The 11,353-nt window shown below is 46.0% G+C and overlaps 3 protein-coding genes across 4 annotated transcripts; all 3 read right to left on the minus strand.

The window, feature by feature from the left end:
* Positions 1 to 3,294: 3,294 nt before the first annotated feature.
* On the minus strand, positions 3,295 to 5,581 carry ONS95_000013 (uncharacterized protein; the record flags this gene model as incomplete). Its single annotated transcript, XM_058493148.1, has 3 exons — positions 3,295 to 4,464; positions 4,516 to 4,736; positions 4,786 to 5,581. The coding sequence occupies 3 exons, from the start codon at positions 5,579 to 5,581 to the stop codon at positions 3,295 to 3,297; spliced, it is 2,187 nt and encodes a 728-aa protein (XP_058363348.1).
* Positions 5,582 to 7,138: 1,557 nt separating this feature from the next.
* Positions 7,139 to 8,464, minus strand: ONS95_000014 (uncharacterized protein; the record flags this gene model as incomplete). The annotated part of the gene is made up of 2 exons (XM_058493149.1): positions 7,139 to 8,224; positions 8,276 to 8,464. 2 exons carry the CDS (start codon positions 8,462 to 8,464, stop codon positions 7,139 to 7,141), a joined length of 1,275 nt encoding a protein of 424 aa, XP_058363349.1.
* Positions 8,465 to 9,134: 670 nt separating this feature from the next.
* On the minus strand, positions 9,135 to 11,348 carry DCW1_1 (hydrolase 76 protein). Of its 2 annotated transcripts, XM_058493151.1 has the most exons (4): positions 10,913 to 11,348; positions 10,492 to 10,606; positions 9,852 to 10,431; positions 9,135 to 9,803 (listed from the first exon to the last, which is right to left on the minus strand). In XM_058493151.1, exons 2-4 carry the CDS (start codon positions 10,572 to 10,574, stop codon positions 9,237 to 9,239), a joined length of 1,230 nt encoding a protein of 409 aa, XP_058363351.1. In that variant the 5' UTR covers positions 10,575 to 10,606; positions 10,913 to 11,348; the 3' UTR covers positions 9,135 to 9,236. The 2 variants fall into 2 exon arrangements, with proteins under 2 accessions (XP_058363351.1, XP_058363350.1); XM_058493150.1 differs by having other exon boundaries at positions 10,492 to 11,348.
* Between the last annotated feature and the right edge of the window lie 5 nt (positions 11,349 to 11,353).

The following is an 11,353-nucleotide window of genomic DNA, read 5'->3' on the forward strand; positions in this document are numbered from 1 at the left end:
AATATTATTAGTATTAGAGTTAATAAATCTCTAGATTCCTTTAAGTTTAGTATAGTACCGGAAGGTTATCTACTACTAGGGCTACTACTTTCTTTAATTAAGAGTATCACTCTTATATTTAATTAACTTATCTTAAAAGTACGTTAATATATTAAAGAGGCTTTCTATAGAACTAATAGTATTAAGAGTATTTCGGGAAGTTCAGGGAGGTATTTAAAGGAGTTCTTTAAGTAGTAGTATAAGTATCTCTTAACACTACTTGTAACTTTACTTGTATTACGTAGTATACTTATATAGTAGCTTAAATAAGTGAATATAGCTCTTAACTATCGTGTACTATAGGAAGGAGCTTTATATAGTATAAAAGTCTTGATTTATTAAGGTATTCTAGAGCTCCCCTATAAGAGGAAGCTCTAGGAGTTCTAGTTATATAAGTAGCCTCTAGTTAGCTGGAGCGCCTTAGGGAGTGCCTCAGGTGCGTCAGGTGCACGACAAGTTCTCACACCGATCTTTCGGATAAGGCTATACCTTATATAATTGGTTGTCAATTTACTGTAGTTTCGGTTGATTAATAATTAAGAGCTCTATAGCCTTTCGAGCTTTGGCTGTGATAGTTTAAGGCTCTTTCGGAAGGAGATATAGCGTGGGAGGTATATCTGATAGATCACTAGCTGGAGAACTATCTAATTCAAATAGATCACTATTAATAGGTGTTAAAGCTGGCCTAGAGGCGAAATTAACTTGTTAGATAGTCTCTGGTCGTGCCTTAGCCTTCTCTTTCCCTTTAGAGCTTATAGATAGCGTATTATTATTAGAATCATAGTCTCTCCGGCTTTTATTAACTTAGAAATATATCTCCCTTACTATAATTAATAGAGCCTTAGAAGATGATATGTTTTAAGATCTCTAGCTAGCCTCAGCTCTCTCCTAGTCCTTTTAGCTCTTGATTATAATAACTAGAGAGTCTTTAACCTTAAAAGATCTTATCCACTTCCAGAATTGTAATACAAGGAGTTCGTAGTCTCTGAGCTTTCTAGCTTTAGCCTATAGCTCGATAGCCTCTAGGTAAATCGAATCACTTAGTTCTACCTAAGTAAGACGCTCGGAATCGTTAATATCGTACTAAGCCTAGCTAGCTAGGAGCTGTTTCTCCAAATTAATTATAGGAGTTAATAAGAAGGTTATCTAGTGCGATAGCTTATCTAAATAAGTAGTAGGATTTAACTTAAAGTTCTAACGCTTAATAGGAGAGGATTTTATAACAATTGCCGTATCTGCCGCTGACTGAGAGGCTTTCTTTGAGCCCACTAGTATTAAGGGCTTATCGGGAGCTAGGGCTAGTTTATTTGCCTCCGCCTGTATTATTTCCTTCTGTTTCTTTCGCGTAACTTATACTGAAGACTCAGAAATTGACATATCTTCAGTAGTAGTATTCGCCTTACGTCGTTTATTCCGTCTTTTGTGCGTAATAGGTAGCTGCGTTACGGTGAAGTGCTCTAAGGTCCGGGTACTCGGGCGTATAGCTTATTTCGCTTTTTCCTCTACCCCTACCTTTTAGCTTCGTAAAACACGCTCGGAAACGTCTTAAGGCATATTAAACTTAATATTCCGAAAATATGAAGTTGTTTAGAACAGTTATTGTAGAGATATTCAAGCGTAGGTGATTATAGTAAGGGGGCTAGGAGGGAGGGGAACGCGATTTTGATGAGGCTCGCGTAAAGTCGTGGTTTCTAACTAGTTATAGGAACAGCTGTACCTCCCTGGCTCTCCGTATGCTGTAATGTTTCTCCTTGATCAATACTGTACACGTTAGCGGAGGAGTACTAGACAATGTATATCAAATTTCCCTATCGTATTGTCACTAATTTTGCCGCTAGAGCCGTTCCCTAAGGATATGTAGAGTATCACTCTCGTGGTATGTCTGTTGACGTGACTTTCGGGGTTGTAAGGCCCATTGCTGGCATGAATATTATCTACTGACTGTATGGATGAGTCCAGGGTGCCCGTCAACCCCCAACCCGGCCCCAGCCGATACGACGCGACACGGGACAGAGCGGCATTTCTTGGGAATATAATAGGGATATATAGATATAGATATAGATGGACATATATAGATAGGTATAGAAAGGTGACTAAGAAAAATCACATGTTTTTTCTTCTTTGTTCTGGAAGGAGATGTCGTCGAAGATAAAGACATGGGAGATGAGAGATGGGAGATGAGCAAAAAGGTAAGAAATAAGAATAAGGGAACAACCATGCGGTTCGGTTCGGTGCGTTTATTGATTCATGTCCCTACTACCTTAGGTACCTACTCTAGGTACCGTATTATACTATACCGTAGGTACCTAAGAACCTTTTCCCGGTCTTGTTATCGTTTCCTGTGCCTGCCTAGGTACCTAGATCGTGGTCCTGGCAATCAATCGCATTGGCATTACCATATACCTTAGAGAATTGAAAATTCAAAGAGAGACTAAGACTCTAAATTATCATTTTTAGTTTCAGGGGCAGGACTGTGAGTTGTTTCTAATTTGAAAAATTCACGATTCAAAAAATTCTCGACTTCTTAGTTTAGCTTGAGAGAAATGTTCAACAGCTGATTGTATCATCAAAGCCAAGGTTCCTACTTTACACTTTGTGTGCCTGGCTAAGCTGAAGGCACAGTGAATAAGGTAGTGGGATTGAAGGAGATATTAAGTGAGGTATGAGTTTCGATGAATTTTGTTGTTGCTTTTTAATATTAGTTGGAATTTACAATTTTGTTCAAATACCCAGGTACCTTAATTAAAAAGCTGAATAATCTACAATTGTGCCCTGCCCTGCCCTGCCTGTTTCCCCATCGCCTGCTGCCTGAAGAGATGCGCACCTAGATATATCGTTAAGGTCCCACAGAAAAAAGGGGAATATTAGAAGAGATGAAGAGATAAAGAAGAATTAGGAGCTTAAGTAGGTACATGTCTAGTAGTAGATTAGTAGATAGGTAGGCATCTTGAGGTGTATAAAAGGTGCGACAGGAATAAAGTAAGTCCTATCATAGAAATAGAATTAACAGGAATGAATGAAAGAAAGAAATCATGTAAGAAGAAAACCCTCCTCCAGATATGGGAATACAGACTTGTGAATCCGGCCGGGAAACTCCCAACTTGAGTTAAATCCCGAATCCAGCGCGCTCGAGGAATTACCTGCTCCACCCTTTTGTTGCATGTCGTGCTGCGTGCGATTTGATTCCTGGTGAAGAATCCAAAACCGACCACACAGGTGCACGATGATATGCAATCTGCCCTGCATCGAACCCCACTACTCCTCATCATACAACCCCACCAACGCCTGGAAATGCTCCAGCGCCGTCCTCCTCCTCTTCAAATCCGCACCATTCCTCCTCAACCCCTCCAGCTCCCTCTCCCTCGCCGCGCCCAACTCCCTCTGCTGCGCCCTAACTAGCTCGCTCCTCTCCCTATACCGCTCCTCAATCTGACGCACCGCCTCGAGTATCTCCCTCTCCTTGGCCTCCTCGAGCGCGTTCTCCTCGTTTGTGGTGTCGTCCAGCCGCTGGTCGAGCTGGTTGATGCGCTGTAGGAGGGAGGCTTTGTCAAAGTTAAGGTGGGAGATTTCGGTTTGGAAGCTGAGGACTTTGCTGGTCATCCATTGTTTTTCGGAGGTGGTGTTAGTGTTGGTGGCATCGGAGACGGATGTGGATGCAGAGCTGGAGCTGGGGTTTGGTGGTGGTGGTGGTGTTGCGGATGCAGTTTTCCCATACGGATGTTGGTTGATTAAATGATCGTATTGAGCTGGCATTACGTGAGGAGTTGGTGTTAGTGTTGAAGCGGCGCTCGCTAAGCTAATGGGATTTGGTTCTCTTCCTTTGGCACTGTTAATGGGGTTCCAGTCTGCGCCTGAGACCGGGGTTGGAATAGAAGGAGACTTCTTGACCTCTGGTCGGTTCTCTTCTTGTCGGTCATGTCTGAGCGTTTGAATAGGTAAGTCGCCAGTAGGATGATGCCGTGCAATAGCTAAATTGACAGGAGAGAACGACGACGTCGATGTCGCTGCTGATTCTCGGCCGATTAATGAGCCAGCCATTGATGAGCTATGAGATGGATCAAATGATATAGAGCTGCCGGAAGATTGTCTCATCCCGAAACCCCTCTGAGTTCCCAAGTCTTCTGTGACTTTGTTGCTGTGTACAGTATGATTATTGATCTGTGGGCCTTCGTTGTAGCCGTGGTTATGATCGTCTCCTAGTCTAGGTCTTTTCATATGATGGAGACCTATGTCTTCGCCTGTCGAGAGACTAGTATCGTTGTAGTCCACATTAAATGGCCTCCGCTTGAAACCAGAGTCAGGCGGTACAGAAGCAGGAGTCGAGCTTTCGCTCATAAGCGAGTCCTTATGATTATTCGACCCTGGGGTGTTCATGCCCGAGAAGATGCTCTGACCGTTTTGTGATCGACGGTGGATGAACCAGTTCTAAGACCCGTTAGATCTAGATATTGATGTGGGGCAGGAAGTTTTGATTACTCTGATAGTCTTTTCCTCCACTCCGAGATCACAGGCTAGCTCAGCCCTTCGATCGCTATCTGGATAGGGCCCATGATTTGCGACCTGAGCCTCCAGCACTGCTCTTTGCTCTGCCGTAAAGCGAAAACCTCTTCTCATGGGCAGTTTCGGAGACCGAGCTTTTGGTGTTGTCGCCTCGGGTCTTGTTGGAGTTTGAGACATCTTACTCTTTGTAGGAGCATCTCGTGTGCCATTAGTATGATGCAAGAGTCATCTGGGAAAGTAACTCACGCTGCCGTGGTTGATAAGACTCATCTTCTGATGGATCCTTTTCCGACGGAGCTGGGGTGATGGATGGGGTGAAGATTGAGGTTGCATTCGATAATAAAATGGTCCTAGGTTCCGGAAGTACCTCTGGCAGCACTTCCCCATCTCTGGAATAAGACGATACCGAGTCGTCAACGCTGACCTGGTTTGGCCTTGAAACTTGCTCGTCAGGTTCGGTCCCTAGTCCCATCACACCCTCATCCTCATCCTCATCCTCGACCTCAATCTCAACCTCAACCTCAACCTCATTCTTGGCATTATCAGTCTTCCGAAACCTTGACATCTCGGGCACCGGCTCATAGTTGTCGACTGAGAAATCGTATCCAACCTTCAACCAGTAGGCGGCGCAAGCATTTGGCGTCCTGTTGTACCCGTTCTCCTGAAGACGAATCGACACTCTTTTCCAATGCTTGGGCCATGGAATCACGGCAGTGGGGTCCTCTCTCTCAAGGGCGAGCTGACCCTCAGTCATCCCCAGCAAAATCTGATGCTCAGAATCATCCCATCTCGGCCCAGCAGCTTCCTCGTTAGCCTTTTGGGTTTCGACGACACGCTTCCAGTAGCTCTGACAAGCGGTGTTGGTCCGGCTATATCCCGACTCGTGAAGCTTGGCGGAAACTTGCCTCCAGTGCTCAGCCCACGAGATTTCCTGGGTGTGATCATGCGACTCCAGCTCGATCTGGTCGTTAGTCAGTTGGACGAGAATTTGATGCTCCTCATCGGTCCACCGTGCCAAGGTTGACGATGTGCTAGTGCTCATACTGTACTGTACTGTACTGTACTGCCGCGCGCCGCGCACCGCGCAATGCGGCGGATAATGCGATTCAGTTAGGAAAGGGGTGGGAGATAGCCGTGTCTAAGGTACCTTAGCTTTAGAGGCCCGAGAATGAATGACTAAGTGAGTGGGTAAAACATGAACCTGTCCATATCCAGAACGTGCGGGATGTGAGGGCTGGGATGGTAGGTATGAAAAGTATGTTTGACGCGCGTTACAGGATGCAACGCAATGCTGTGAAGTACTGTATGAGCCTGAAAAGTCGGAAGCTTGTCGTGTGAGGTGAGCGAGCGTTAGGTAACTTAAGCTTACTGTACTGTAATTTAGAATCCGAACCGGGTATAATACTGTAATATCTTTACCCTTGACCCCTCGATTAGCGCAATCAACCCCCGCAACTGCCAGGACAGCTTTATATCTCTCTCCGTTTTCTTTTCTATAATATCATCCTTTTTTCCTTTCTAAAAGCATCTTCTTATATCAAAGCATATCACAGACGACTCCTTCTGATTGACTTGATATCACATCTATCAAGCCGAATCCCACCCTATACACCTACCCCTAGACATTTCCGACCCTTACCTCCTACTAAAATAATAACAACTATACCCCTAAGAATAATACGTATTCCCTACATTGACCCTAGTACTATCACCTCTCCTACCTTTAAAGCTATCGTCACCCGCGTCAAAGCTCGGCGTTTCCCCCGCCCCCTTTAAGCCCTCGACCTTACCCTCTTGTACTCCCTACCTATCGCTAACGGTTGGAACAGCTTCCTTAGCGCTATTCGCACGTAGACCTCTTTACCCGACGATATCCGTGAGATAGACATCTATCGCGTAGCGGTTATTAATGAGGCGTGGTACGAGTAGTTGTACTATACGCCGCTTGTGAAGGCGGGGGGCGTGAGTGATGTTAGGTTGAAGGTTTTAGGGAGGAAGGAGTTTAATAAGGAAGGGGATAAGGGTGTGTTAAATAAGAAGCAGTGGGGGGTTATGAGGTGTACGGATGCGATAACAAGGGATGTTAGGGTTAGGGAGGAGGTTTTTGGGGAGTTGAAGAGGTTGTTTAGTAAGTAGGAGGTCGTGGAGATTACAGCTACGGTGAGTTACTAGGCTGTTCTTTAAAAGTTTCGAAATTGGAGATCCGAGTAACCGATAAATAGCTTTACAGGTTGCTTGTTATAACTGCGTTAGTAGGTTCTTAGTTGCTTTCGATGGTACGTCTTACCCTTCCCTTTAGATGTGTACAATCACTGATTTCGGACAGGGCAGTAGGTGAGAGAAATGAGACCAAAGGTCCTGAAATTTCTGACTATTGATTTGTTTGTACATACAAAGTCATTGTCGGTACCACAAATACCTTAAGTACTTAATTGTACATACACCAGGCCCTCTGCGATTTTATACTCATATTATTGACGGTTCAAGGATAGAAAACAAAATATATCACCTCTGACACCTAGATTTAATCATTACCAGATGAATATATTTACCAAATTATGTACATATTTGAAGACCGAAACCATTCTAGTTCCCTCATTCAATCTCTCAGCTTCGTATTCGCAGCATTTACCTTCTTCGCATGGTCATAAATCAACGGCTTCGCCTCCTCTGTATTATTCACATAAATTGTAAACCCATCATTCGTACTGCACCCGAAGCTCAAACCACAAAGCCCGAGCTGCCAATACATATCTGACATCTCATACTTCAAGCTCAACCTCTGCCACTCGCTCATGACCGCCACTCTCGTCTCATTCGCCGCTACTGTGCGGTTCAACCACGCCAGCCTATCAGCCGGATTTAAGAACCCATATTCCTCGAACAGAACCGGCTTCTTCAATTTCTTCTGCGCCTTACCGTGGTCGATGATCCACTGATTGGCCCACTCAACAGTCTTACTCCACCAATCAGGGTAGAGATGGAATGTCCCGAAATCCATCTCATCGATCGCCAACTCAGCATAGAAATTCCCTCCATCCGAGCCAGCATACGCCCAATCCTCCGCGCCTTCATAGAAGAACTCTCCCTCTCCACCCCAAGTAACCATATGATGTTCATCAATATCTTTGATGTATTTCCCCATCTCCGCAATCCACGCATCCATCATAACGTACGAGCAGTTCGTACCTTCTGAGCGCGGCAGGTTACGCACACCGTCTGCTTTGCAGCGTGGCTCGTTGGCGAGTTCCCAGGCAAAGATCGCAGGTGAGTCTTTGTAGCGGGACACAACGGCCTTGACGTACTTCTTGAAGGCCTTGACGATCTTAGGGACGTGGTAGAAGTCGTCATGATATTTTCCTCCCAGGTTGACTGTGTACATGTCCATGCCACCGTAGTCGGCCCAGTTGTTTGTCAGAGCCATGATAAGCTTGACGCCTGTTTGTTCGGCGAGCTTGACGACTTTGTCCATAGCTTGCAGACCGTTAGGACCGTAGTTGATTGTAGCCTTTCCATCTTTCCATGATTGGAAGTATACAGGTGAAGCTCCGGCACCTTCGCCGCCATATTGTGGGAGGCCGCCGGGGACGAATGTCTCATTCTTGTCGTTGAATGCCCATGTTCGAATCACTTTCTGTCCGGCCTTGACGGCAGTTTGCATCGCTATCTTGACATCTGGGGGACTCTAATAGGCATTGTCAGTATCTGCACGAGCTAGCTATTTAAAGAGACTAACGTTGATGAATGGGAACCAGTAGGCATTGCTTCCAGCGAAGAGGAATGGCTTGCCATCAAGCTTGAAGTGCTCTCCATCCGCATAAGGAAAGCCCTTTGGTCTCTTGTTATGGCCGTGTCCATTCGTTGGAGAAGCAATTGACTGAGTAGCCAAAAGGGCCAAAGCTGCAGCTCCAGTAGTGAACTTCATGGTAGCTGTATGAACTATTCAAGGAATTGAACCGTTTAGATGACTGGAAAAAGAACAAAACATGGGGAGCTGCAAGCTGTCCCTGGGTTTATACATGTTGACAGCTCTATCCTTACGTCTGTTTACACGGAACGTCTCCTCCGTAGCCTGAGAAGGAAAAGTGGCCGAGATTTAACGAAGGGCTAGGCAAGCAACTTAATCTAAATTGACGATTCGAACTACTGTCAAAATTTTCTAGAAAATCTGGAGTTGCCCAGGCACAGGGTACTTGCTGCTGCGGGGTACTTGAGTCTAGGAGCAGAAAAATTAAACTTCTCAAGATGTGGTCCGCTAGCATTGCGGAGGGACCGGTACCGTATATCCAGAATGGGGTTAGAAACATGGAGAGATCGGGAGGCAATTAAGGATGAGATGAAGTTTAATGAACTTCCACCAATAAATTCCAGTCGCGGCGTGGATCTTAGCATAAAGGAGTGACCCGAGCTCGGGAGCCAGTGCGGTTCGTCGGACCGCATCAACTTTTCTACTGTCCTGCAGGTCAACATCCCCTCATAAATGGGAACATCATCCCATCATCGTGGCAGAATGACGCTCGTGAACTGATTCGACAAATGTAAGTCAATTCTCAAAGGAATAATCCCAGATCACAGACGAAGAGAGAAGAAAATTTGATCGAAAGCCTCTATTTCGTATGTTACATAGGGAATTTACGACTGCCTTGCAGTACTTGGTACAAAAAACTAAACAATAAAAATACTAATATGCAATGCGCCTAGACACCCAAAATCATAGTGGCGCTCCCTCCTATTACGCCGCATATTACAAGTGCTGTGAGGATTCCTGCTCCAACCCTATCACCAGTCGTGATCACAATCTGTGCTAGCTCGTCCGGATTGGTTTTGCTGCCCGATCCTGCATTGGAATCTCCCGAGCTGGTACCCGTGCCTTTGACATCACTCTTCCATCCAGGGGCCTGATCCACCAAGTTGCTCTGTATAGCCTCGAGTACTGCCATCTGCTCTCCTACTCCTAGGCTTCCATCGTTCGATCCTGTTGTCCACTTCAACCCGCACTGTGTTCCAGTGGCACCTGCTGTGCATGTCTTCACTGCAGCAAGGGCAGATGTTTCGATCTCTTTGATGATATTATCGTGCGTCCATGGTGCGAGTTCAGCTGTCGCAGCCAGTTCGCGGATGAAGTATGTTTTGAAAGAACGTTGGTCGACGTTACATTTTCCGGTCGGTTCACAAGGCTCGTACAGGATTCCGTCGAGGTAAAATTGCTTCGAGGCAGTGATGAGAGACTCGGTGCGTGATTTCCAGATATCGGCGCCATTAGTCTGGTACATTGTTAGCTTAATAATATAGACCCAGGGGTCCGAACATACGTAATTATACATAGTGGCAGCACCCATGAGGAAGATACCTGTGTTGTACGTCCACTTGTTGTGATCTTTCGAGGTACAGTTGTCCGTGTTCTGGGTTCCGTCAAAGACTTCGAACTTCTCATTGATAAGCCCGATATCATTCATCCAAACCCAGGTCTTCTCTGCCCATTCTGCGTACGTTGCATTGCCCGTGTATAAAGCTAACCTCGCAGCAAGATTGAAAAAGCAGCCATTCGAGATACTGTTCTTATATGTGTATCCGCTGTTGAACGGGAAGATCTGCCATCTCAGACCTCCTCCGCAAGTCGAAGTATCCCATCGAGGTGCTTGTGTGTTGAAAACTCCTTGAGCCAAGGCAAGCCATCCGGGAGAGCCCTCTGGAGGGTCGTCAAATCCTGTCTCTGCAGCGGTCATAGCAGCCATTCCCCAGAACCCCTGATCGTCGTTTCCCAAGGTCTTTGTCTGATTCAACGGCATAAAATCATTATTATCGCCTACTTGATGTAATAGGGCCTGCTTTGTCACTGTATTATATGTTGTGTCTCCAGTGTAATACCAGTAGTTGATCATCGTTCCAAACCTGCCCAGGAGTCGTCAGTACATTGACTCGAGATCAAGTAAAATCAGATATAGAACTTACATAGCCCCAGCCTCCCACCAGTAGTATGGATCTGGCAAGTTTCCAGGCGTGTCTCCAGTCCTGTTTCCAGTGTAGTAGGTCATCAGATCGTATGCAACAGTGCCAGCAGCGTCAACTATCGATTGTCTCGAGGTTAGGTCCAGTGGGATAGCCGCCTTAACTCCCATTATCCACAGCGACCCTGTTCCTATAACTGTACTCCACCTCATAATGTCCAATGTGCCGGGCGATTAACGAAAGAAGATAGCGCTGAATACGCAGAAAGGAAATGCGAGAGCTCCGCGCCCTCGAGGTAACGATTGACTAGGCGATGAAGACTGAACAGCGAGGGTAGGTGATTGGGGGAAATAGTATAGTTGTGGGATAATAACAGACAGACAGAGAGAGTTGAAAGATGAGACAGATGGACGGAAGAACCTACAAGAGTTCAGAGGAAGCCAAAACACATAGGCTTGCTAGGGACGCCAAGGGCCGTTCCAGCACAGCCCTGATCAAGAGTCTTCAGTGCTCTACCTAAGCCAGCGGAACCATTTGTGTTCTGGCATAATTGCGCGTCTGCCAATCTTCCAGGGGGAGGGTGATGATGCCCAGAAGCTTGGATGTCCGAATTCATAGGACGAGAGCCAAAGCAAGCGTTTGTTGTGGGCCGCCAAGTGAACGGAGATTCGTTCTCGAGACACCCGTTTGGTGTCTCGAAAACATTGGCAGAAGGTGTAATTCCGCAGTAACAACGCCGTGCCAGCGGCACTCAAATAGTCGCGTTCTTTCGTATCCCTCGTCTTGACCTCGCTGGTGGTCCAGCTGGGCAACAGATAAATAGCGGTTAGGCGAATGACAAGCGGTTGATCTGGATCAGTGTTTG

This window comes from Cadophora gregata, assembly GCF_030347475.1.
Source record: "Cadophora gregata isolate MNR1 chromosome Unknown scaffold_1, whole genome shotgun sequence".
NCBI classification, from domain to species: domain Eukaryota; kingdom Fungi; phylum Ascomycota; class Leotiomycetes; order Helotiales; family Ploettnerulaceae; genus Cadophora; species Cadophora gregata.

Bases quoted from the DNA above. Each gene is read 5' to 3' on its own strand.
- DCW1_1 (XM_058493150.1), bottom strand. From the start codon at position 10,700: ATGAGGTGGAGTACAGTTATAGGAACAGGGTCGCTGTGGATAATGGGA. The intron at 10,432-10,491 runs GTAAGTTCTATA...ACTCCTGGGCAG, and splicing joins TGGTGGGAGGCTGGGGCTAT to GTTTGGAACGATGATCAACT. The intron at 9,804-9,851 runs GTATGTTCGGAC...ACAATGTACCAG, and splicing joins CTGCCACTATGTATAATTAC to ACTAATGGCGCCGATATCTG.